The sequence below is a fragment of the Didymosphaeria variabile genome (assembly GCF_027946475.1).
Source record: "Didymosphaeria variabile strain IMI 356815 chromosome Unknown scaffold_1, whole genome shotgun sequence".
Taxonomy (NCBI): domain Eukaryota; kingdom Fungi; phylum Ascomycota; class Dothideomycetes; order Pleosporales; family Didymosphaeriaceae; genus Didymosphaeria; species Didymosphaeria variabile.
The window spans coordinates 1,444,608-1,469,564 of NW_026611620.1; the positions used below are offsets into that span (position 1 = coordinate 1,444,608).

Here is a 24,957-nt window from a genome sequence, read left to right on the forward strand (position 1 = left end):
AAGCTAGACAATGCACCAACAAGGGGTCCTGTATTGACTGAGCGATTCTCACTCTGCTGCAGCAGCCTCGGCGTCGAAGTAGCCGAAGACATGAAGCCCTTGGTACCTGGGCGTTTTCAGCCAGTGGCGTGTACCTGAAGCTGATTGTTGCAACTTGACGGTATGGCTTGATGTGTTTCCTGATGGAACGACGCCCTTGACAAATCAGAACAGATGAAACCTACCCCAACGTTGCCTTGTGAGGAAGCGCTCGTCATCCCCATGTGTAGCAGTCTCACTCAACGGTCTCTCATGTAGCTACTCGTACTGCAGTCATCGGCCGAGCTAGCCGTGAATGCAGACGACAAGACTGGTCCCGTTTCTAATGGCCTGGCGATGAAGGACACTGGGGTTGCGCATGTGGTGGCGCTTTGGCCCAGATTGTGAAGGTGTCTCCCACGTGGCACGCTAAACGCGATCGAATGCTAGCCAGTCCTATTCCACAACGCCTGCAGCCGATCACTCCTAATTCTCCGCATCCTCATTCCAACCACCTCCTGGACCCAAGAATCTGTCCTCTCTTGTACCACTTCTATCTGTGGGTCTTTTGTATCTTTCCTACTGTTTTCAGACGCGCCGAGTGCCTAGCAACGGCTCAACATGCCACAGGCCCAGAAGTGTGCGACAGAGATGGAGTAGAATTTGCCCTTTGTCATCGGTAGCTATTCGCGATGAGCTAGACCTGTGCCTCAACCCCTCAGTTCCGCAGTGCAATGGTGCAGAAGCGCGATCTAGTGCTGCTTGGGGTCATCAAGCATGTCTTGTACTCACTAACGCAGTCGGGAAATTACATGATTCGCAGGATGAGACTGACCGGCTTCGAGATGAGCAAGGGATATCCTCCGATGCATGCCATCGCAAAGTGCTCTTGTCGATGCGCCTAGTGGTGCAACGCGATCAGCAAATCAGCTTCTGTTATGGCGTAACGATACAGGTCTCAAGACGCAGTACGATATGTCAGGCCTGTTACCTGTCGTCTGCGGCTTTCCCACGCTTCCACGCTTTTACGCAGCTGAGTGGGTATCCGGCTTAGCAAAAGTCCGTGGAGTACGTGCCCTTTTTCCTGCCGAGCGGTGTCATGGGCTTCTTTCGCAGTTTAAATGAGCTGACGGCGCACATGGTTGACGTTACCTCTGAACTGACAGGATAGATCCCGTCGACTCCAGATTGACTTGCATTGCATGTGCTCTGTACGACATAACACTCGTATTTTCCTTGCAACTTCACCCCTTCGTCATTGATAGGGTCCACGAGGCGAACATTAGTGCCTGGTCGCCGATATATCCTCCACCTCGGGGCCGCTGAAGTTCAGTCTACGAGGCTCACAGTGAGCTGCGTACCTTTTTCATCATGGAGAAGGCATTGGAATTCCAGACATTGGACGATGATGGAGTCCGTCAAAGAGGTGGCGGCTCTATCTCAGAGATGAAGCCCGTCAGCTTTGACCGGGACAGATATGAGCTCGCTCGAGTGGGAAAACAGCAAGTCTTGAAGGTCAGTCAGTAGTATTACTCATAGAAACGGAAGGAACTAACAACTTCAGCGCCGCTTCGGATTGGTGAGCATGACAGGACTGTCCTGCGGTCTCATGTGCACATGGGAGAGCATATTAGTGTATGACCTTGCATAGCAAATTGTTAGGCGATAGACTAAATTCATGCCAGGGTATTTTCAATAGGTTTCCAGAAGTGAGTTTGCGCGCTATGGTGTGGATCATAACGCTGATAGCATCAGTGGCGGCCCTGCCGGCCTAATATACGGTTTTCTTCTTGTATGGCTCGGAAACATTTCGGTCTTCATCGCCATAGGTGAGCTTTCGAGCGCGATTCCCACTGCGGGGGGGCAATATCACTGGGTTTCGTTGCTCGCACCGCGCTCAAGTAAACGATTCTTCAGCTACATCACCGGTAAGCTTTAGCTTACCCCTGCTACTGACGATTAACCGAGAAGCTAAATCACGTTTCCAGGATGGCTCACTGTCATTGGGTGGATTGCTGCGTTGACATCTGTATGCTTCTTCGTTGCGGACCTGACATTGGGTCTTGTTTCCCTCGGTCATCCCGAGTACACCCGGCAACTGTGGCACGGTACACTGCTCTTGTGGGCGGTCCTTTTACTATGCGTCTTCATCAACGTATTCGTCAGCGGAGCACTGCCCACCATTGAAGTGATTGTGCTTGTCATCCATGTTCTCGGTTTCTTTGGTATTCTCATACCACTGGTCTACCTGACAGCTTCACACCACTCGGCGAAGGAAATCTTCACCACGTTCAATAATCACGGAGGTTGGAGAACGAACGCACTGGCTTTCTTCATCGGCCTACAAGGAAATGCTCTTGCGTTTGTTGGAACCGATTCTGCGGTGCATGTAAGTGAACAAATTGAACACGTACAATAGCTGCTAACAGAATTAGATGTCAGAGGAGGTCAGGAACGCCAGTACGGACGTTGCACGCTCGATGCTTCTCAGTCTTGGTATCAATGGCTGTCTCGCTCTTGGCATGCTCATATCGGTATTATTCAGTGCTCCCGATATCATGGGGTTGGTAAATGACGCGTCTTCGACCACTCCGATCTTTATGCGTATATTTGAGTATGGCACCGGATCCGTTGTTGGAGCGACTATCATGACAGTCATCATCATCTCCCTCGAGTTCTGCAGTGCAATGGGTTGCTTGGCAGCAGCATCGCGTATGACATGGTCGTTTGCAAGAGACCATGGATTGCCGTTTTCGCGGGCTCTTAGCATGGTGAGCATAATCCCATACATTAGAGACTTGGCTAACGTAGCATAGATCGATAAACGCACAACTATTCCTGTAGTCGCCATCCTCGTTGTAACCACGCTTTCCGCCCTCCTCGCCCTCATCAACATCGGCAACAACGCCGCCTTCAATGGCACCATCTCCCTTGTTCTCGAAGGTTTCTACATCTCGTACCTCTTAGCGATCGGCCTTCTCTTGTGGCGACGCCTGCGCGGTGACATGGACGACCCCAACTCCGGTCTTACCGCTTTCAGCTCCAACGCGCAGGCCGACGAGCTACACGATAGGAGCTTGGGCTGGGGCCCATGGAGGCTGAAAGGCCCATTAGGGGTCGTGAACAACATTGTTGCATGTTGCTACCTTCTCTTGCTGATTTTCTTCAGTTTCTGGCCGAGCAACTTCAAGATCGCAAACCCCTCGCAAATGAACTGGGCTATTGTAGTGACAGCTGGCGTAGCATCTTTTAGTGTTGGATACTACTTGTTGTTCGCGAAAAAGAGCTACAATGGACCTGTGGTGGAAGTTGACCCACACTTGCTTTGATGGGAATAAGCAAAATGGTGAGGATGACATGAGTCGATGCTTAGGGTACTCCGGAAGGGGGGAGATTCTTATTGAACACGCTCGCTACTTTCCATACTGCATAACTTGGGTCATGGCAAAAGGGTAGATCAAAGGATACGGCGGTGATCTGACTTTTATGCATGGGCACTTGCATACACAACGGACAATCTTTACCCAGGTATCAATTACGACCGATCATGATTCTAAACGCCCTTCCGTACCTCCTTACCTTATGAGCACGGAATGGCACTTGCATTCCCACTCCAATTTGCTCAAATCTCAGGTGAAGAGCCTGCTTACTCTATTGTACGTTTTGGACTGTGCTGACGCGTGGACCTCAGTAGGGGCATACAATAACGCGAGCGCACGGAGTCTGCTGTTGAATAAGTGTCATCACCAGCTGGAAACTCAAGACACAGCTTCAGATGCGAGAACTCTCCCATTCAAAGAAATGCAGGAGCTCACACTCACGAGTAGAAAAGGCCGCTTCGTGTTCGACGCCTCTAGTGTCTTCAGCCGCATACCACAAACTCAGTACCACCAACCCCCAGCTGCCGAGCTTACCTGCCGCACGTGCACAACTTGCATCTTTCTAAATATTGAACACGAGATCGCATCATCCTACGCGGTACCGGCATAACATGTATGCTCTTTGTAGCACGAAGAGTACATGGCAAGCTGCCTTAGGTTACAAGGAAAAGAACATCAACATTTAACATGAACATGTGCATCACAGTACCCACAGCTGCTAGTTCAACACATGATACAATACCTCAGTGAATTATACTCTGCATGTATCGGCTTCCCCCCAACCCGTTGACCAAGTGGGGTACATTAGCAAAGACAAATCCAAGCACATGCATAGCCAACCACAGCCGCCAACTTTCACGCCGTTTCGACACCCCGGCTACATCCGAACACGAGCTTATCGCCCGCAGCTCCAAACTTGATGGATATATGGCATTGTATCAACATCCAGCAGTCTACCGGTTCATGGAGGATTGGCCGATAGACATGGAATCTGCCGAACCAAACATCTCTTTGCCCAAACTTGGGCGAGACTTTTGACCTACCCGCAGGCGTCGTGACTTCAGTCACGAGGGCCACTAGCTGTGTCTCTACTTTATGCATGGCTTACTCAAGCCTGTACTCGGCAACGCACCACGCTCATTCATCAGAAGTATTCGTCACAGAATGGCGTTTGGGCGCCATTGCCCAGATCTGACGGTCTTAGAATACGCATCATCCGCCTCACGTATTGAAGGGTTGACTCTCTCGCTGGGCAAATAGGATAACAGAGGCAGTAAATTGCGCACGGTGGGGGACTTGGGCTGATGAGACAGAGCTGGACGAGGTTGCAGTGAGTGCGAAGGCAACCAGATTGGGCATATTGGTGGTGAGTCTTGGGATATCAAGCTGAGTGATGGAGAGGAAGGCTGAAGAGCGCAAAAGGGCTATATAACCGAAGACAAAGAGACGTTAGAAGCATCTCCCAGCTATCTCTTCTTCGTCATATGCGATATTCCCTTCTTGATACCCACTACACCTCCAACACCTCCAACAATATGAAGTTCACCGCCGCCCTCCTCACTACCCTCATTGGCACCGCAACCGCCGCCCCAGTTCCCGCTCTCGACATCGAAAAGCGCTTCCCCAGCAGCGCCACCAAAGTTCCCATCTTCTCCCACCGCTGGCAGAACAACGTTTGGATGCCCGCCATCGACAACGTCGGCCGCGCCGTCCCAAGCAGCGGCTCTCGAAACCATCTCTACCTTCGACATCACCGCCGTCGACGTAAGCAAGACCTTCGAGATCCACTTCTGGTCCAACCACGTCACCAGTCCGCCCAAGCAAGCCATCCAAATCTTCACCAACAACAATGTCCCGCAGACTGCTGACCGGGTGCCTCCTAAAACGTCGAACGGCCGTGACGCATTCCTTGGATCGTTCCTTGCACAGAACACTGGTGATGCTGTCGAGATCTCACCTAGCGAGTCGCAATTATGGAAGACGGTGACCTTCAATAACCCTGGGAAGTATGCTTTCAACATTGTGGGAACCTATGTACAGAATCCAACAGATGTGACATGGGACACAAGGACCGAGGGGTTGTATCTCAAGCAGGTTTAAGAAAATGGTAATGGTGAGCCGGGTCTGGAGAGCGATGAGTGTGGTCTATTGTCGTTTCTTGCCATGTCCTCTTATCACAGACATTTTGGGGAGAGTCCTAGCTCTCCAAGTCATTGTCACTGGCAAGCTGTCTCTCCTTAAGCGTTGCTTGATTTGGATTAATACATAATCGCACATTTACTTCAGTGCCGCGTTAATCAATGTGTCTCAGTACCATCCTCAATAAGAACATGAGTGCTAAGTGGTTGCACTAGTTCTAACAATAGATGATATAGAATTGGTTTGACTGGAGGGTAAATTAGGATAAAGGCAGCACAGTGATCAGATCATGTGTTCATCATCCCACAAACATAACAATCGAAAAACGATATATTACCAGCGCCATCGATTCTTTGTCACGAAGAGAGTATTGGCAGTATTTCCATTCTTTGAAGATGACACGATTTGCAAGGAGCCTGATTGGAGATGCGATTGAAGTGATGGTGCAGCTGAGCAAAATCGTATTCGGGTGTATCGTATATGCAGAGTGATGATCGGTGTGATTCGAATGAGAGACGAATGCGAGCGAGACAGATGTATTTAGCAACGCAGAATTCGCCTTTATTCTACATTGACTTACTTGCGAGACAAGTGGACTCTCTACCATAAGAATGAAGTTCTTCACCTCGGCCTTCTTCATCGGTCTAACCAGCCTTGTGGCTGCTGCTCCCACCCCAGTCGAAAAACGCTGGCCCTCAGGTTCCGTGCTCACCCCGTCCAATTCCTACATCTACCACCAAACCTCTACTCACCCACCACCCGACTACATCCCCAAGATCCAGGGTCTGGTCAACTTCGCCACGTCCACGTCCGAGGTTCATGTTTTCAACCTCCCCACAGATTGGATTGGGAAGGAGGTGAGAGTGGGTTTCTGGTACAACGACGGGGGCGTAGCCAAAAACACCGCTGTCGATATCTACAGCTCGTCGAGGACGCCGCCAAATGATGGAATTGGGTCCAACAATCGCGACCAACATCTTGCCAGGTTTTATGTGCAGAACTTCGGGGATGCTACTGTGAAGCCAGGGGAAGGACCGAGTACGTGGCAGGCCTATCAGCTTCCGGCAGGCGTGGGGAGTGTGGCCTTTGAGGTGGTGGGAGTTGGAAGCGATCCGCCAACGAATTTCTCGTATGAGACGGCGACGAGTGGAGTATATATGGAGAGGGCCAATTAGGAGCTGTAAAAAGTCTGGGTCGATTGCGAGGATAGAGGTTGTGTCGCTTTGTGTTGCTCGCGAATGATTCGAGCTAGCATTTTGATGTTGATCTGCGACTACCAGATGAACTCGACTCTTGAATAGATTACATCAGTCCATGATGAACCGAATAACGAATATCAACTCGTGGACAGAAGTAGTGCCGCGACTTTTGTATGACATACGGATTGCGAAGCGTTTCGACGGTAACTACGGTGCGACGTGTGCTTGATATTGTTTCGTTCTAGCAGAAAGTGATTCCCTATACATGTCAGAAAACCAAATGTACCGGGAAAAGCAGACGTACTCGAACCCCATCGGCCGCAGACGTTCCTGTATTTGCAGACGCTCTACCCTCTACAAATCCTTGTTCGGTCTATCCACCACCGTAATCTTGGGTATCGCTTTTTGAAGATCTTCTTTGTCCTTCTCGGTAGGTACGAAACCGAGTTTTTCTTCGACTCTGTCGGTAATGAACATGGCCGCAGCGGCGTAACTCATGACGCCAACGCCTACAAGCATGCGCGTCCTGGGCGGGATGCTCCTGTACCACCTAGTTCAGCGTTAGCAAAGTATCGCAAAGAATCAATTGATCAGAATCGTACTGCCAGAGAGACATTGTGGGCGCAACAGTGATATGTAGGAGGGTGCAAGCTTGCTTTCCAGAAAGCTCGCGCGACAAGGAAGCGGCGAGCGGAGGTGCCAAGCCCGCGTCAAAGCGACTTCGATTCAGGCAGATGAGGCCACGACAGCACCACCAAGCTGCACCTGCTGTTTTGAATTGTTTGAAACGAGTACTGTTGACACACTAGCACATGTGAATCTCTCCAAGCCCCTTGCGACATATTGCGACCGCCCACTCTCATCGCTATGCTGTGCTAGCCCATAGCTGTCCGCACTCCTGCTTTCCACGTACAGCGCCTCGTCACTCGAAGTCCGCTTTACCTCAAGAGAGCCGTAACTTGAGCGCCAGACTTCGAAGAGCCCTCATGGTTTCTCTACAGCTACCACCCGTTCGTCTTTCTCGCATACCTCACCGCTAGCCATGCCCGGCTTCCGTCGCTGGAGCAAATCCAAGTTCGATAAGAACCCCACTGGGACCTTCAAGCTCCTCGCTGCCGTCCTCGTGATCACCTTCTACCTAATCATAAAGGAGTTTGAGGACCCGACTGTCAGATTCAATGGCAGCGTCCCCAAGTATGGCGCGAAAATACAATGTGAACATTGGACGAACGGCACGGGGAGGGCAGATGAAGAGAAGGCAGACAAGGTGCGCGAGGCCATGAAATACACCTTTTGGAAGTACCGCGAGAATGCTTGGGGTAGCGACGATATATTGCCCGTATCTGGAGGTAGTTCTTCGTCGCGCAATGGCTGGGGCGCTTTCATCGTGGATTCCGCGACTACGCTGGTGCTGATGGGCCTCTGGGACGAGCTAGCACTTTCGGTGGAGCATATTGTCACAGTTGACTTTACCAAGACCGACGATCTGGTGGATCCCTTTGAAACGACTATCAGATACCTGGGAGGGTTGGTGTCGCTGGTGGATCTGTACGATGCGGGTGTTATACCGGACAATGCCGTCTCGAAAGATGCACGCGACGCCATACTCCAACAAGCTGTCGCCCTTGCGAATGCGTTAGGACCGGCTTATGACACACCGACCGGCATGCCGTGGCCTCGTGTTGATTTCGCCCAGTCGAAGGGTATTGCTGATCTGCCAAGTGTCTCTTCTCAGTATGCGAAATACGAGAATCCTGTTATTGGACCTGCCCGCGCTGGCTCCTCTATCCTTGAGAATCGCGTGTTGACGCGACTTACCGGCGATCCAATATATGCTCAGAATGCGACGCTTGCATGGGCTCCGTTAGTCTGGTCAAAATGGTATCGGAAATACAATGGCATGATCGAGGCTCCCATCGATATCATCACCGGTGCACCTGTGGGCCGCCAGAGGCACTGGGATGGAGGGCACGACTCGTACTACGAGTACCTCATGAAGATAACGCTTCTCGCTCCAACGTTCGACCCGTACCTCTCCAGGTACCGGGAGAAATTCAGCCTGGCTGCGGGCTCGCTACGTAATCACTACGCTTCGCGCTCTGCCTCTGCTCCGGACCACACCATGCAGCATCTCTTCCTTGCTCGTGATGATGATCAATGGTTCCTCAACAAGCAAAGCCACCTCGCCTGCTTCGCGCCCGGCACCCTTCTCCTAGCCTCTAAAGCCTACGCTCAAGAGAACCTCGGCATCTTTGCCCTCGCGCTCCTGGAAGGCTGTCGGCATACGTATGACTCGACGCCTTCGAAGATTGGCCCGGAAGCTTGGTCTTGGATACCCAAATTCGGCTATGACGAGCCCATCTACTCGCCAACCACCCATCGCGAAAAAGAAGAGTGGCGCGCGAGCGGTTTCTGGAGTACAGACGCCCGGTACAAAGGACGTCCTGAGTATATCGAATCCCTCTTTTACGCTCATCGTATTACGGGCGAGGCACGCTTCCGCGAATGGGCATGGGATGCGTTTACGGCGATGGAGAAGCATTGCAAGGCGCCATACGGATATGCGCAGCTGGCAGACGTGTACAAAGTGGAACTTGGACAATGGAGTGGCGAGGGCGAAGGGAGGTGGATTGATATGCAGGAGAGCTTCTGGGCAGCCGAGACGCTGAAGTATCTCTGGCTTACTTTCAGCGATGCGAATATCGCGAGCTTGGATCGGTGGGTCTTCAGCACCGAAGGTCATCCCTTCAGGATGATCAGGTAAAATTGACCTATCAACCCGCAACTCATTCACCCTTTGATTTTCTCTTAGCAGCACAAACAGCCTTGATACCCCGGCATAAAGCCCTCCTCGCCCATCCACTAACCTTTCCTATCTCCATCTAAATCTGAATCCTCCCTTACCCACCCTTCACAGCCCCAAATCCCCAGAAGTATATCTATCATCTTAAACATCTCCCCACCCAGCCTCGTTCCTTCCTCCCTCCACCCCTCCTCGCACAGCCGCCCAAATCGATCAGGATGCCACCGCAACCGCTCTTTCTTCAGCCACTCGTACCCGTAATTCCGCTTGCGCGGAGTAAGCGCTCCATGTCGTGTTTGCAGGCGCGCAGACCGGCGGGGTCGCCTTTTGGAGGGCGCAGATTGGGAGAGGGCATAGCGTGGCGGATGGGGAAGATAGGGAAGGAGGTTAGGAGATTGGCGTGGGGAACAGACGTGGAGGGGTTAGAGTGTGGTGTGGGTCGTGGTTGAGAGGGGGAGGCAGTCGAGGACTTGGGTATAGAGGCCGTGGAGGACTGGGAGCGGATTTGGAGTTTCTTCGGGGCACGCTTTGGCGTTGTGGCTGCGAGGGCGGAGGCGAAGAGGAGGTTTGTGGAATTGGACCATTGTGCATATGCTGCTTTGGTCGCTGGATCTGGTCTGTCGTCCTCCGGTGCTATAGCGCCGTTCGTGTGACCATTGGTCTGCTGGTGTGCTCGAGGCGGCGGAGATTTCGTTTTCGACTTTGGTTTGGCGAGGCGGAAGACATTATGCGCGAACGCCTCCAGCGCAGTCGAGTTTTCGTCTGATATAGAACCGGACCATGTACCGTCGTTGCGTATCGCGACGAACTGGTCGGGCGTCGTGGGGTCTAGCGCAATATACGCTACTTCGCTCCACCTGAACCCCCTTTCAGCTTTCCAATCTTCTACCGTTTCCCTCCATGTTGCCCAATCCTCTCTTTTCTTATCCCCGAGACGATACGCTACATCCCCATACTCGCTCATCGCGAAGAACGCATCGTCCGGGCCCCATGTCACCATCCGTGGGGCCCCGGCGCGCCACCCGGACGGCGTGAGCCAGGATTGCAGGGTGTCTTCTAGCGAGGCGGGGAGGGAGGACCAGCGAATTAAGGTGGGATCCCATGCTATGTAGGAGGAGGATGGGCCTAAGAAGACGCGGAGGTGCTGAGAGGGGGAGAGTTTGGAGAGGACTTTTTCTAGTCGGCTGGGTATTGATGCTCCCCAGGCGAGATTTTGCGTCCCGGACGAATCTTTGAAGGAGAGGATCCAGGAATCGGTTATGGTGCCTAGGGAGGCCCAGTGAACGTCCAGGACGCTGCCGCCCGTCATGAGGGCGAGAAGGGCAGGCGGGAGGGCATGACTATGGATGTTAGTGCAAGGTCATGCAAGAACTTGAAGTGCAATTTACTATCGTAGTCCCTCGTAGCTTTTAGATATAAAGCTGTCCTCTGGCCCGAAGGAGAAGAAGCACGTAGGGCTCGATGTACCATTCATGCTTGTTTGTTATTGGACCGGTGATGCAATGACGTCATTCGATGAACACCTCGAGAACGCCGGCCCAACGCACGAAAGAAAGTCAATGAGATTGAAAAGAGAAAGACGGTGTGGCTGAGAAGAGGCTGAAAACAGTGCGGCGCATAATGGGCGTGAAGCACATGTTGTTTACGGTGGTTGGTGCATGATATGGTAATTTCCTTGGTACGAACCTGGATGCCGATCGCTTGGCGGCCACGCTGGTGGTGAACGTCTGATTGTGTGAGATCGCGCACTTACACTTCACACATCGAAAAAAGCTAAAAGAGAAGGTTAATGCATAACAGTATCGCGCTATCATGTGCGATACGAATTTTACGTTCGGTCAGAGAGGAAACCACTACTTCCAGAGTTCGTCTCGGCGAGATTAGTATGTTTGTTGTCCTCCCAAAACAATGCACAGACTGACTTGAAGTAGTACTCGTCTGCCGAAGAAACTCACATTCCTCCTCACATCTGCGCAGTCCCAGGAAGTACATCATCTAGCCCTCGGTTTCGAAGATAGCTTCTTGCTGACGTGGCGGGACAAGCATGGCCGCGATCACATCGGTACTTTCCATTACACCTCCACGCTAAGCAATGTGCATGGCTAACATCAATCAGAATCCCAAGGCCTGCCTACTGAGCTCACCAACTTCTTGTACGCGACAAATGCTCAAGGCCGCCTTCTAAGGAACGTCCCCGCCATTCGCCTTACGCTGGGCCCCCACAACTCTTCCTTCTTCGTCCACGACTCAGCCTCCTACATCTGGATGAACCTCCCATCTGAACTCCTAACAGCACTCCAAGCCCGGATCAAGGATGGAAATTGGATAGATCGACCGCGAATTGTTGCTCTGGGCGCTGACTCGAACTTCCTACTAATAACAGAGAAACATGCTGCAGTATGGGATCTAGGCTTCTACAACACTATCTCACGGATGTTGGAGTACTCGCGCACGCAGACTAGGGGAATCGCCGATGTGCGGAACGTAACGCTGCATCCTTATCGGTACCAATGCTTTGTTGCACTGTCGATGAACGGAACTTTGATTAGTGAGAACGTTCCACCTCATGAGGCGGCTGGGGTTGAAAGAATCAGAGCTGCGATATTAAAGGATACGAAAGAGATGGAGAAGAAGGCGCAAGAGTCGCAAAGGAGGATCGAGAGTGTACCGAGAAGACCTAACATGCAACACCAAGCGACTTTGCGAAGGGATTGGGGTGAAAGAAAGCAAGAAGTCCGCGCGCAGTCGAAGGGCTTGCGATTAAGCCTCAGTTTGAGCGTTAGTGCAGCAGGCATCGCTGGGAGCTTTAGCAAGATGCTTGGATAGTGGCTCGGCACGATGCCATTCTGGATGCACGAATCTAACGATCACAAAAGTCGATGAGAATCCCGCCCTTTTAGTAAATCCCCTCTCGCAAGAGATCAAAAGTGGCTACCAGCAAACAAATATCAGCATAAACCGCGGAAGATCGTACCTTAGAGTAACTCACTCTATAACGATATCTGATTTTACGACTATATACTGCATGGACAGTGCTCATAAGAAAGAAGAGCTGCAGCAAGAAGTCCGAATCATACCTTTGGCCACTGTGAATGCAAATGCTGGTCTATTGGGTATCTCAGATCTATATTACGGCACAGAGCGTCTATATCCTCGCCTTCTCCTTCACCTTCTTTTGCGCCGCATAAACGGCCATCGGATATGCGCCATCGGCTTCCTCCCAAAATCCAGACCCCGAGATAGCCTTCCGCCTATACCGTCCCAGTGCCGCCTTTGTCACCTTCTGCACCTGCATCCGCTCGGCACTATACTTCGGCCACTTCTCCAGTAAAGCATTGAAGTCGTCACCAATAAGATACTGCACTAGTTGCCTCGATCCCACGAGGAGTTGCTCGTACGCTTCCAGTGTCAAGAACGGCGAGTAAACCAACGTAGACTCATCGATAACATCCGCCGCTTCACCCAAGCTAGCCCCAGACGCCGTCCGCAGTATCCGGATGTCGAAGCTCGAAAGAAGTGCTTCGTCTTGGCGGGTGAAAGTCGGGTCTTGCGCGTAGACTTCCACCACTCCTGCTTTCATGTGCTTTTGCAGGCTTTCGCGTATGGTAAGGAGAATGGCAAGTTGCTTTATTCGCCGCGTCTGACCTTTCTCAGTGTTGGAGAGGGAGCCGAGACCGAGGGAGACGATGCGGGTTATTGGTATGGTGGAGGACTTTGTGAGGCCGAGAAGTTGCTTCTCGATGTTGTGTGCGAAGGCAGAGGTGCTATATGTGGCTTGGGCGTCGGAGAGTTGGACCAGAAGCCGTTGGAGATCCCGAGGTGATTTGGCTTGGGGTTTTCGGCGTGGTCTCGAAGGCAATGTGGTGACAGGTCGAACGACAGCTACCGACATTTTGCAGTTCTTTCTTTGTACTTTTTAAACAAGGTTGTACTCTCTGTGGAATATCTCGCTGGAATCTAGGCGATAGTGGACAGTAATAGCTTGTACGTTCAAATATGCTTTCCCGTCACACCACCACGTCCGTCCCTCTTATATTCCCCCATCAATAATTCCTCCAAGACTCTACATGCTATTTTCTCATCAAACTTACAAAGTCACCTCGAAATATTGCACAACATCTGCTTACACTAACCCTGACGGGCTGCAAAACCGCTGCGCACGGACGTTTTGGCTATTGGCTTGTAATCCATCGCTGCTTTGAAATCATACGTCATTTCCGAAACACCGAGCACGACGCCTCGCGTTGATGGAAAAGGGCGGTTTGTGCACATTTGGGAGGATGTGAGTCATTCTGAGGTTGTTATGGTGAAGTTGGGGAAATGAAAAGGGAAGGTGTGGTGAGAGGTGCTTGCGCGAGTGAGATTCGGCGATTCTCGGGGATCTTTAGGGAGCATAGTGGTCGACAGTAAACTAAACTCCTAGGTAATGGAGTTGCAGAGAAAGCGACACGTCGATGAAGTGCTATGTGTACGCTCGCGATGGAAGTAAGGCTAATGTCGATCGTGCTCCCTCATATTCTAAGATCGTTTGCTCGCTTGCATACCATTATGCATTCACTACTTACAAACCTCTCCCGAGTAAGCTACAGCACCACACGATGCTCGAGCCTCATTGGAGTTTCAGAACATAAGCCAAGTGAGAAGAAATGCTGGCTTTTGCAAGTAATCTACATAGTGAGTCTCAATCATATCAAGTACACATTGGTGCAGACAAAAGGGAGTCTCACCCCCGTTTTGGCAAGGTTGATTAGATGTCGCCTCAAGGCTATTTCCTAGTGCACGATATCATGTCGCACGCGCAATTCAATGATACGACTGAATACTGGTACTTGGTGGCATGGGGTCGCGTAGGAGCTCACTGTGCTCTTCAACCGCCAATTCACCCAACGTCACCAAGTAGCCGAATCATACCTCGATTCGGTTATTGGCAGGTTATCCTACATACAAAGCTCGCTAGTATTGGCCAGGTATGTCCAAAAAGCATGCTAGGAGCGCCTCGGAGCTCACAGTGCCCCAAAACCGGCCCTCATTGGGCCAAAAAGACGGGTCTTACCGCGATTCGAACGCGGGGCCTCTCGCAAATGTGCTCAGGTGTTGATCACTTGATCCCTAAGCGAGAATCATACCACTAGACCATAAGACCGTTGCTCAATCGATGAAAGATCAGAAGAGCTGATTGGTTAGATGGCTGCCCTGGAATTTCTGACTATAATATACCCAAGAATGAAGGCTCAGAGACAGCATAGACATCGCATATGACGCATCAACAAGAGGCCTCGGTTCGCTTGCAACGTAAAATTCCTTAGGATGGTGGGTAAAGGTGCAAATTCTATTCACGCACGATGTGGGGGCTACACGAGTCATGTCGACTCAAGCGAAGCCTTACCTTGTACCCAAAGCTCCATTGTATGTTTAATGAACATTCTGGAGGCCAGGTAATAGCTTCGGAAAGTTTACCTCGCAATAAGATACGTAGTTCAGGAACTATAGTGGCTGATACTGAAAATCGGACTTCATGTAGTAAGCTCTTGCACCAGTGTGATTATGAGCCATAGACCACATGAGGAGAGTCTCGTGCACGCATTACAGGCCGATCTGTCCTATGATCTAGCGTACAAGTTCAATTTCTCGTATGGGCGACCGGCCAACTGTGGATAACACGTAGAAGCTTCGCGCGTAAAATTCTGCATCCAGCCCTACTACTACACTTACCATGAAAAGTTTTGCCCAAACCAATCTCATTGAAAAACTTCGAACTCGTAGAGGCCATATCTCGTGATGCAAAGTACCAACTATAAGACTGGTCGACGAGTGGAGGTGATTCATCAAATCACTGACTAGCCCGGCTAGCTCAATCGGTAGAGCGTGAGACTCTTAAGCATTCACGGTCTAACAACTCGATTACTCGGTATCTCAAGGTTGTGGGTTCGACCCCCACGTCGGGCTTCCTTTTTGCATCGATGGGATAGTCTTCTCTCAGTACGTACATCGTCGGGCCGTGTGATGGTGGAATATTGCTTTTTCTTGGTTTGCCGTCTTTCGTATACTTGATGACGATACTAGCATGTTGTTACATCCTATCCAGTTGCGCCAGATAATAGAGTCTAGTGGATGCCCAGGTGCTGAACACCTTTCATTGTCGACCATATGCCAAAATATCGCGGTGCTTTACCTATTCCCATCCAAACATGGGTTTGAACATGCCATCTGACTCTTGCGCCCTACGCCGCCTTACTAGATGTATAGCTCCTCGGAGGTATTGTCGAGCAGTCTCGAGACGTACTCCACAAGTCGTGGCTGGATTAAGGGACGCAGGCTTTCTTCCTCATCTTTGCTCGTTGCTCTCTGCTTGTGCTCACTCTTGCCTCTGTGCCGCCGCTTCCGACCATTTTGGGAGATCAGCAGAGACCTGGGCTGCCTCTGCTTTCGATCCATCGTCAACACATGTTTCTTTCCTACGATCTATCTCTCTGCTACGTTCGTATTTGAAACACCTTTCCTCACGCCGGGCGTCCTCTTCATCTCGCTCAACGATCTGGGGCTGGTCTTTCGGTGGATCCTCTAGCTCTTCACGCTGCCGGCCCTCCTCTATCTCCTTGTCTATCATATGCCTGGAATTTTTTGTTTCCTAGAGATATACTATCAACCACTCTCGTGGCAGAACTCCCCCATGTTGTTCGCGCAGCCAGAGCTGGAACATTTCGTCTTCGAGAGGCTCGAGTTCTGCAGCTGCCATGCCACGTCTCTTCTGAGGAGCGGCCGGTCTGCGTAGCTCCAGTGCGGAACCCCGTCTCGCGCCTCTTCTCTCCGGCATCGTGATAGGAAGTGTCGCACTCTTTGCAAAAATATGCTGCTCACTGGGTTCGATGAACTCCAAGTAATGCCAAAACGACGAGTCTTGGGAAATGTTTGATACTTGCGCTGCGAAGGAAGAATTGCAAAGGAGGTACAGGTGTTATCAGGAATCTTGCAATTCAAAGAGCGTTTTCGAATCAAGCCCATGGAAAGCGCGCCTACCACAGTGTGGCGAGCTGAAGCAGTGGCAACACAGCGGGTCGAGATACTCGTCTCTCCTTACGAACCTCGTTGATCAAAGACTGGATGAGGAAGTCGTGACATACAGTAGAGAAGCCTCCGATCATTAACTCCGCTGAGTTGGTCGTGGGTCGTGACTCGTGTGTTCCGGAAGCGCGGAGCCGCCTAAACCCCAGACTTGCAGGGAAGAATTACCGACGTCAGGTAGGCATCTGTCGCGATACACTGTTCCAATCTTCGAGAGCAGTTCATGAGCAGTTCATGCACAGCTGGGATATACACGATGCTCATTGTTAGATGGGATCGCTGCGTCATCCCACGCGGAAAGCGCAACCCCTGCGCGCCTTCCGTCCAGCGGGTCGCTGTTAGCCGACACCCAACAGCTACACCTGCGCTGTTGGCCTCTTAGCCTTCGCTCGCGCACTCCCTCCTCCATGCCCTTTCGTCTTCACTGCAATCTTTGGCCGCTCGCTTTTCTCTGCAGTGCGAAGAGCCATGCCTCGCGTGCCAGTCACGTCGGCCAGGAACGATGCCATTGGCTAGCCCAGATCTTGAACCCCGAGATGCGCGGCGCCAGACCCGCGTAATGCTCCAAATCGCGACATGCCCGCGGTTCTCGCCCAAGCCCTGGATCGGAGACACAGGACGCTCCTCGGCCCGCGGATAATCGCCCTCTGACCAGTTTGCGGCAGCCATGCCCACGTTTGTGTGTGCGTGCCACCTCCCTTTGCGTGCTCTATGAGTGCCATCACAGGACGTGCCGTATGGCTTATCTGTGGACCGTTATGTACCACGGTCGAACCGCAACCGCACGACCTGCGCTCGCGGCTATGTACTGCCCCATCGCGGCAGCACGTCAATCTCCGACCAGTGATCAGCCTGCCCCGGACGGAGGCGGGGATTAACGCGTCCTTCCGGCGAACCTGCTCTGTCGGTGCGCGGCGCAGATGACGATGAAGAAACAGCCCCGTCTCCTGCTGCATCTGACCTTTTCTGCCCACGCCAGGTTGCACACCCTACAGCTTGTGCAATACGCCTGTTCTCCATCGGACCTTGCCGCCCATCGTTGCCCAAGCTGGTCAGTTGCAAGCAATCGCCGTCTCACGACTTCGGACCACCCCATATTATAGCGCTCGCTAGGGCCCCCGACTATATATCGGCCGCCGATTGTGCATCTGCCGGACACTCCATGTTTACACACTGACATCGACGCCTCAGTACGCTAAACTTCTTTTTGTACGGAATCACGCTGCCGAATACTTGTTATTCGAGTCGGATCGATTTGTCCCGACCCTCGGGAACCGGACTCCCCATCAAGATCCTGCTTGTCGTATGCGCCTTTCTGACACTGCATGGAAGCTTTCAGGCTGCTTAGGTAGTGTTTCTGTGTGCTAGCTGGTACGCCTGCGCGTCTCTAGCATTCGCGGCCACTCATCACGCGTTGCCCTCACAAATCTGACTCCGTCTTGGCATGATCGGACTTCCCCACCAGTCCGCGGCGGGCGATTCCACGCCTTCCCACTCCATCACAATGGAGGCAAGAGAGGGAAGGATAGGGAACGCATTTGCCTGTGAACGGTGTCGAAAACACAAGGTCAGATGCGTACCTTCCGAAGCTGCAGGCATCTGCCAGAGGTATGTATCACTAGTAGCTCATACAGGCTCGGCCTGACACGTGCTACAGATGCCAGAAGGCTCGCGTCGAGTGCATCGAACATGTTGCTCGACGGAGACCAGCAAAACCAAGGGCGGTGGTACAACCAACAAACAAGGTCGCTGAGATGGAGAAGAGAATCGAGAAGCTACACGCCATCGTCACCTCTACCACGGCACCAAGCGTGCCGAACTCTACTCCGCAAGCTGCTCTACCACCTGTAGCAACCATCCCTTCTCAAACCGCTGAGATATCACGACGGACCTCAACCCCAGCGCCCGTCGTGCCATCTGCACGCCCTTTACCAGTTGTCAAGACTCCAATTCTCCCAAACCCTGGCTCCACGCCCGAATCTGCACTGTCATTTTGGGAGTCAATGAATGATGCTGTGTCCGGCCTCGAGCGTCTTGACCCTGTCATCCGGTCCATTGGCATCGTCCACATGCAGTCACTACTGGAGACTTACCGGACAATGATTGACTTCTTCCCGTTCGTCTTGTTGCCTAGAGAATGTTTCTGCGGCGATCTGATTCAGCAGAGGCCGATGTTCTTGTTCGCAGTGCTTACTGCAGCGTCGTTTGACTCGTATCATCTACAGACCTCCCTGAGCAAAGAATTTCGCAAAGTAGTCATGGTCAAACTGATGAATGGTGAGAAGAGCCTGGATCTGTTGCAGGGACTTCTTGTTTTCATAGCGTGGCATCACCACTATATGGATCCCCATGCTGCTTCAGTGCACCTACTCCTTCAGATGTGCGTTGGTATTGCAGGCGATCTTGGTCTCGACAACATCCCATCTCCATCGCGAAGTCCAATGCAGAAAGATGATGCTTGGCACAGAGAGGCGAAGAGAGCCTACCTAGGGTGCTACTTTCTCGCGTCAAGCTTGAGCTTACTAGACTCGGGCAGAGCGCGAAGCATGTCATATTCAAGTACCTTGCAAGTGTTTGCGAGAGACATCGCTAAAGCTTGGGAGCATCGTTCTGACGCCATTGTGCCGATTCTCATCGACACATGCCAGTTTATGGAAGATGTCGAAGAAACGTTTGGAAGCCAATCTGAGCCTGCACTAGTCGCGAAGGCTCAGTTAAAACGCCTTAGCGAAAAATGGGACCACATGCAGGCGGCAACCAAGGCGCAGGCAAACGATTATCGTGAGTACAATCATCGCAATTGCGTAATAGGCTGACATCATATCAGGCACACTGCGGTGGATTCAGCTTGTAGCCCGAGTACATCTGTACAAAGCAACGTCATCCCTCGACATATATGATCGAGACAGCATGCCATGGGTGTCGGGATTCCAACTGTCGCAACGCATTACATGCCTACGGTGCGTCGAACAATTCTTGGACTACAGTCTCCAGTTTTCCAGTACCGAGTATGAGTTGCTGTCGTTAACCGACTGGCTCGCACTCGTTGCTGGTCTGACCATGCTGGCCAAGCTCGCTCTTTACTCCTCGCCAATGCCAGGTTGGGATCCCGTAGAATTACAGATCTTTAAAAGCTTTGAGTATTTCCGCGATCAGCTGTCCGCTCAGATGCCACGACCACACGACTCGCAAGATCACAGCGAGGACCTTTTCGAGCGCTTCAGACGCATCACGGCGATAATGAAGGTGGCAGTCAAAACAGCACCTGGAAGAAACAGCCCCAACGGATCTACGTTCGAGTTGGCGACTGGTTCCGGTAGGACAGTTTCTCTCCTGCAAGAGTTGCCCCCCTTAAAGCCTAATGGTGTAGTCAACGGTTCGGATCCCCTGCCCGTACCTTGGAAAGTGAGCCCACAATTTGATATCAGCAGCCAGGAATTCCTTTGGAAATTTCTCCTGGGAGCTCTTTGAGTTTTCGATCACAAAATCACAATGTCACTCTTGCTCGTACGTACACACCCATTTCGACGACGATGGCTTCGCCTCGGCAACCGACGGCATCCTTCGGCAACATTTTGTCACCGAGCACAGCGTCTGCACGTTGCCTAGCCAAATTGACTTTACGTGGTTGGACTCCTCTCATTCCTAACCCTGGGTGACATGGCATTGGCATCTAGCTCGCCAGATCTGGCTGGGTTGCATCACGAAGTCAGATGGGTACCGTGTCTGAGCCCTGGGTACCTGTTCCGGACAAACACCGTCCAGTTTACACAACGATCGTGAGGACAGTTTGGTTCAATATTGCGTGCACTAGAACAGTGCGCTTTTCCTAATCTGCCATTTTACCTCATGTTTTCAACTATGCAGCCTGTGTTCGCTATTTTCTTTCCCATTTACATCACGAATTACGTTGCATCGTATACCCTCTTTGTTTTCGAAAATCTTGTATTGGCTAGTTCCTTTTCTGTAATGTTTCACTTGCGAAGAACATTCTAAGTCCGCTCGGGACGTCCTGTTCTACTACCCCGCAGAAAGGACAAGCAAAATGTTCTTTGTTCTGCGCGTATATTCCTGTTCTGCAAGCACCACCAATTCGCGAAACTACAGACTCCAGAATACGATTTGTTCGGTGTCTTGGATACGAATGCGAGACTGAACTGCTGTCTCGCTAACACTTGCCCGTGTGACCATGCACAGCCCTCCGCTATTCGAGGTTTCTTCGGCCAACACATAACTTGACCACCTCTGCACCAACATTACAACATACCAGCGGAGACCGATCGGAATCAGCTTTACTTGCTATTCTACCAGCATTACCACCTGGTAATTCATGTGTTCCCCCGCTCACCCGCTGTATGCGCGCATACTCACTGATGCTCCAAAGTTGTGCCCACGACGATCATCGACAAAACTACCTCGCCGAAGCCAGCCTCAACAGAGCTATGGGCTGTTTCAATAGTAAAACAGGAGATGACCCTGGTGGTCGGGCTGGGTATTATCCAGGCGGTACGGTCGCTGTTGATTATGGTGGAGGAAGTCATGGACATCATGCCACGGCAGGTGGCGTGCACGGCGGACATCATACCTATGCCGGCGATGGAGGAGGCGGCTTTGGAGGTGACGGTGGAGGCGGAGGAGGCGGAGGAGGCGGTTGATAACACAGTTTCTGCCACATCACGGGCGGCTTTAATCTATCTCGTCCGAGTTCGCAGCGGCACCTAATACTTCGTCGGGATGTGAAAACAATTCCCATCCCAAGCGCAACATCAGTGTACGTTTATCCACGGCATGTGGTAAGGCGAAATCCGGTGAAGGCTGCCTCGCTCGCAGCAACGGCATGATCACGCCCGTAGGACACCGCATTCTTCCGCCCACGTCAATGTCACTCGCTTCACTCCACCCTGATATCTGCCTTGCTCGTTGCCATCCTTCTAACCCATCTAGCGTCCGTCTACCTGACTAGCGCATTCGACATTCCGGCCCCCATCTAGCTCAAACAAGTTGACCGAGGCACTTTGTGCGAAGAATTTCCCTACGGCGTGATGTCGCAACCTGCGCTATGGCATCCACCTTTTCCCCAAAGATTCACCGTCGCTTGCACTTGTCGTTTGCGGGATGGTCAGCACAGCCGCGAACTCCACACCTCGTGTCGAATTCGCCGAAGGGAAGCACAGCCACAGCATCGAGCATCGCCTACGCTGCCTCTCTTCGTCCTTCGCAGGCACACCAAATACGGTTGCGAGAACAGTAAGTAGCATGCCTTAGAGTCTTCGCTTGCCCCTGTAGCATAGCCATAGCCGCAGAGCAGGTGAAGCACGTGCAAACAAGGCACCTACGCTCCACTCTGTACGAGAGAATCAACCGTATATATTTCCCTACATGTTTTCCCCTCAGTGCGGTACATCATACAGCACACTCAGCATAATCGCTTCATCATCGTCATCCGCAAGCATGGGCTGCCTTCCCTCTCTTTTCCGCCGCAAGAAGCCCACCAACCCGGGCAAAATCGAACACACCTCCCTCTCCAGCCCACCTCCAGAACCCCAACCTTACCCGAAACCACCTCCTGCCACATCTAACAAAACCCCTCCTTCTGCTAAGACCAGAGGCGGTGGAGGCGGAGGTGCAGCCGGTGGTACCTCACACGCCGCGTCAACAACCACGCCGGCAGTGGACACCACAAGTTACATGATGAACACATATATGTATGATCAACCGAGTGCGGATAAAACGTCGCACCACTCGCGTTCGCACGATACACCCAGCGGAGGGGCCCATCATTCTTCGAGCGGAGGTGGGCATAGCCATGTCGGAGGTGGCGGATATTCGTCTAGCGGAGGCGGAGGCGGAGATAGCGGTGGAGGAGGGGATACTCTGGAGGAGGTGATAGCGGTGGTGGCGGCGGAGGAGGAGGGGATAGCGGCGGCGGTGGTGGCTGGTAAACTAATTGTATGAGATGGGATTGGGCGGTCGAGGAACGGGACGGGATAGAAGACTGAATGCGACGACTGGCGGTGTTTAGCTATGAGGCATTATAGAGTTCTTTTTTTTTTCGTTGAGAAAGATCATCATAGGTATGTGTGATGTTCTTGCAAGAGGTCATAGAAGTAGGCCAAGTCGACGAAGGGTTGGCCCGATAGTCAACCCAATTGAATGAAATTGACCCCAAAGGCGGCCGTGCATGCGACACTCATCCAAGACGGCAACTAAGTGCAGTTGTTAGCACATCACAAGCAGTCAGAGAAAACGTTCGTGTAATCGTTCATTGATCGTATCTCATTTTATTCGTGAAGTGGACATGGCAAAGACACCGTCTGTGCTGTCAACTATTCCATCATGTGGCCATCGGGCCGGCGTCCCCACCTGCCGCCGTTTATTATATCTCCCCAATCCATACTCTTGAAAGTTTCAAATTTTGAAAGTAACCGAGCCGCTTCCCTCGAGGCTAGCAATCACCTCACAAGCGGGGCCTTCATGCGCCCTGCACCTTCTTCACGACGGCCACGACGCGCTCGTACAGCGGGTGATCCTTCTCGAGACCGGTGATGTGGGATGTGGCCTCCTCAGCGGACTTCTCCTTGAGGATCTTGGCGAGCTCGACGGACTCCTCGTCACCCTCGACGTTCTGGAACCGGAAAGCTTGCTCAGCAGCACCGAGGAGAGCGTCGACCGGGAGGTTGTTCTCGGCCAGCTGGGAAGCGGGTCCAATGAAGCGCTCCTTCCGAGAGAGCTTGCGGAGCGGGGCGCGGCCGACACGCTCGACCTTGTCCTTGAGTGTAGGGTTGGAGATACGCGAGATGATGGTCTCGACGTACTTGTCCTGGTCTTCCTGGGAGATTCCATGCTTGGTCACGATGAGAGCGGCAGTCTCCTTGACTGCAGCACGAACAGTGTCGTGGAGCTTCTTGTCCTGGAGGACCTCGTGGATGTAGGGAATCTTGTTTTGGTAACCGTAATAGGCGGCCGTAGCGTGTGAGGTGTTGACGGTGAAGAGCTTGCGCTCAATGTACGGCTCGAGGTCGTCGACGTAGTGGATGCCTTCGATAGCGGGCTTGTTGCCGCCATTCTCGAACGGCTTCTGCTCAACGCACCACTCGTAGAACTTCTCGATCTTGACGTTGAGACCGGCACCCTCGTCCTGGTGGGGCACAATTCGGTCAATAGCCGAATTGGCGTACCGGGCACGCTTTTCCATGCCATTCAGTGTCTCCGCGTTGAGCTTGTCCTTGATGTAGCTCTCAATGTGGCCCTTCCATGCGGTCGTGGCGTTGATCATGTTCTCGCAAGCAATGACGGAAAGCGGCGGAAGGTCGGAGGAGCGAGCCTCGAGGGCCTTGGCCACGGGCTCGGCGACAAACTTGAGGATGTTGGGGCCGACGGCGCAGGTGACGACCTCGGCGGTGGCAATCTCGTTGACGACCTCGGGCATGTTGTACTTGGAGTTGATGGCGCGGTAGTTGTCGATGGTGAATTGTCGCTCACCGTCGGCGCCAATCTCGGTGACGACGTACGACTTCGCGTCGTTGAGGGAGTTGATGATGGAGTCCATGACATCGACGAAGACGACCTCGTAGCCAGAGTTGTGGAGGAACTCGGCGACGAAGCCACGGCCGATGTTGCCGCCACCGAAATGAACTGCCTTCTTGGTAGGGGCCATTGTGATGTCTGTCCGTGTGTCAGTCGATCGGCTACGCACCATGGCTTGGGCCCTGTGGTGGATGCCCTCGGCTAGTACGCACCTTGTGTATGTGAGGTTGTTGTTATTGTTGCGGGCAAGGTGGTTGACTGGTGGTCGAAGGTTAATTGAGGGTAAGGAAGGTAGAGAAAGAAGGGGGGAGGGTGAGATTTATAGGTAAGGCACGGGTGAAGGCTTGGTGTGGAGGAACAGGCGTTGGAAGGCGTTGGAAGGCGTTGGTGGGGTATTTGGAGCGGGCAGGAGCGACGCGGCGCGGGGCTGAAGTGAAGGCACGGGCCGGGTATCTTGGGACTCACTTACCTCACGGAGCGTCTGTTCCTGGAGAAAGAGGGGCGGTGTGCTATGGGGTGCAGGAGAGCGTAGATGAGAGGGGAATGGCCAATGTTGGGGGCACGATGGTGAGCTGTCGACAACAAAAGGCGAGGGCCCCGCTAAGCGGTGACGTTGCAGGTGGTGAGCAGGGGCGCGATTGGGCGCCGCTTCCTTGTGTAATAAGGGAGGCAGTCGCAGGCCGTGTGACTCTAGCAAAAGCAATAGCAGTGCCTGGTGCGAGGGCTGGCGTGCGAGGACACCTGGGCAGCGCGCTACGGAAACGTGACAGCTTTTGTGCTCCGTCTAGCAACGCGCGTGGGTCTGTTTGGATACAAACAGAGCCTTCCA

The 24,957-nt window shown here is 52.5% G+C and overlaps 9 protein-coding genes and 2 non-coding genes across 11 annotated transcripts; 6 read left to right on the forward strand and 5 right to left on the reverse strand.

Annotated features, from left to right (window-relative positions):
- Positions 1–1,389: 1,389 nt before the first annotated feature.
- N0V89_000464 (uncharacterized protein) lies at positions 1,390–3,347 on the forward strand (the record flags this gene model as incomplete). Its single annotated transcript, XM_056209287.1, has 6 exons — positions 1,390–1,533; positions 1,583–1,668; positions 1,768–1,946; positions 2,007–2,407; positions 2,454–2,789; positions 2,835–3,347. The coding sequence occupies 6 exons, from the start codon at positions 1,390–1,392 to the stop codon at positions 3,345–3,347; spliced, it is 1,659 nt and encodes a 552-aa protein (XP_056076109.1).
- A 1,586-nt stretch (positions 3,348–4,933) lies between these two features.
- N0V89_000465 (uncharacterized protein) lies at positions 4,934–5,498 on the forward strand (the record flags this gene model as incomplete). The annotated part of the gene is made up of 2 exons (XM_056209288.1): positions 4,934–5,107; positions 5,172–5,498. 2 exons carry the CDS (start codon positions 4,934–4,936, stop codon positions 5,496–5,498), a joined length of 501 nt encoding a protein of 166 aa, XP_056076110.1.
- Positions 5,499–7,090: 1,592 nt separating this feature from the next.
- Positions 7,091–7,352, reverse strand: N0V89_000466 (uncharacterized protein; the record flags this gene model as incomplete). The annotated part of the gene is made up of 2 exons (XM_056209289.1): positions 7,091–7,286; positions 7,339–7,352. 2 exons carry the CDS (start codon positions 7,350–7,352, stop codon positions 7,091–7,093), a joined length of 210 nt encoding a protein of 69 aa, XP_056076111.1.
- Positions 7,353–7,778: 426 nt separating this feature from the next.
- Positions 7,779–9,500, forward strand: N0V89_000467 (uncharacterized protein; the record flags this gene model as incomplete). Its single annotated transcript, XM_056209290.1, has 1 exon — positions 7,779–9,500. The coding sequence occupies one exon, from the start codon at positions 7,779–7,781 to the stop codon at positions 9,498–9,500; it is 1,722 nt and encodes a 573-aa protein (XP_056076112.1).
- Positions 9,501–9,780: 280 nt separating this feature from the next.
- Positions 9,781–11,013, reverse strand: NPC2_1 (Phosphatidylglycerol/phosphatidylinositol transfer protein; the record flags this gene model as incomplete). The annotated part of the gene is made up of 2 exons (XM_056209291.1): positions 9,781–10,879; positions 10,928–11,013. The coding sequence occupies 2 exons, from the start codon at positions 11,011–11,013 to the stop codon at positions 9,781–9,783; spliced, it is 1,185 nt and encodes a 394-aa protein (XP_056076113.1).
- Positions 11,014–11,351: 338 nt separating this feature from the next.
- N0V89_000469 (uncharacterized protein) lies at positions 11,352–12,365 on the forward strand (the record flags this gene model as incomplete). Its single annotated transcript, XM_056209292.1, has 3 exons — positions 11,352–11,422; positions 11,471–11,601; positions 11,656–12,365. The coding sequence occupies 3 exons, from the start codon at positions 11,352–11,354 to the stop codon at positions 12,363–12,365; spliced, it is 912 nt and encodes a 303-aa protein (XP_056076114.1).
- Positions 12,366–12,684: 319 nt separating this feature from the next.
- N0V89_000470 (uncharacterized protein) lies at positions 12,685–13,431 on the reverse strand (the record flags this gene model as incomplete). The annotated part of the gene is made up of 1 exon (XM_056209293.1): positions 12,685–13,431. The coding sequence occupies one exon, from the start codon at positions 13,429–13,431 to the stop codon at positions 12,685–12,687; it is 747 nt and encodes a 248-aa protein (XP_056076115.1).
- Positions 13,432–14,583: 1,152 nt separating this feature from the next.
- On the reverse strand, positions 14,584–14,682 carry N0V89_000471. Its single transcript has one exon. It is a non-coding gene; the product is annotated as a tRNA-Pro (tRNA).
- A 697-nt stretch (positions 14,683–15,379) lies between these two features.
- N0V89_000472 lies at positions 15,380–15,485 on the forward strand. The gene has a single exon. It is a non-coding gene; the product is annotated as a tRNA-Lys (tRNA).
- Positions 15,486–18,105: 2,620 nt separating this feature from the next.
- N0V89_000473 (uncharacterized protein) lies at positions 18,106–20,072 on the forward strand (the record flags this gene model as incomplete). The annotated part of the gene is made up of 3 exons (XM_056209294.1): positions 18,106–18,209; positions 18,259–19,382; positions 19,429–20,072. 3 exons carry the CDS (start codon positions 18,106–18,108, stop codon positions 20,070–20,072), a joined length of 1,872 nt encoding a protein of 623 aa, XP_056076116.1.
- Positions 20,073–23,073: 3,001 nt separating this feature from the next.
- N0V89_000474 (Mannitol-1-phosphate 5-dehydrogenase) lies at positions 23,074–24,300 on the reverse strand (the record flags this gene model as incomplete). Its single annotated transcript, XM_056209295.1, has 1 exon — positions 23,074–24,300. The coding sequence occupies one exon, from the start codon at positions 24,298–24,300 to the stop codon at positions 23,074–23,076; it is 1,227 nt and encodes a 408-aa protein (XP_056076117.1).
- Positions 24,301–24,957: the final 657 nt, after the last annotated feature.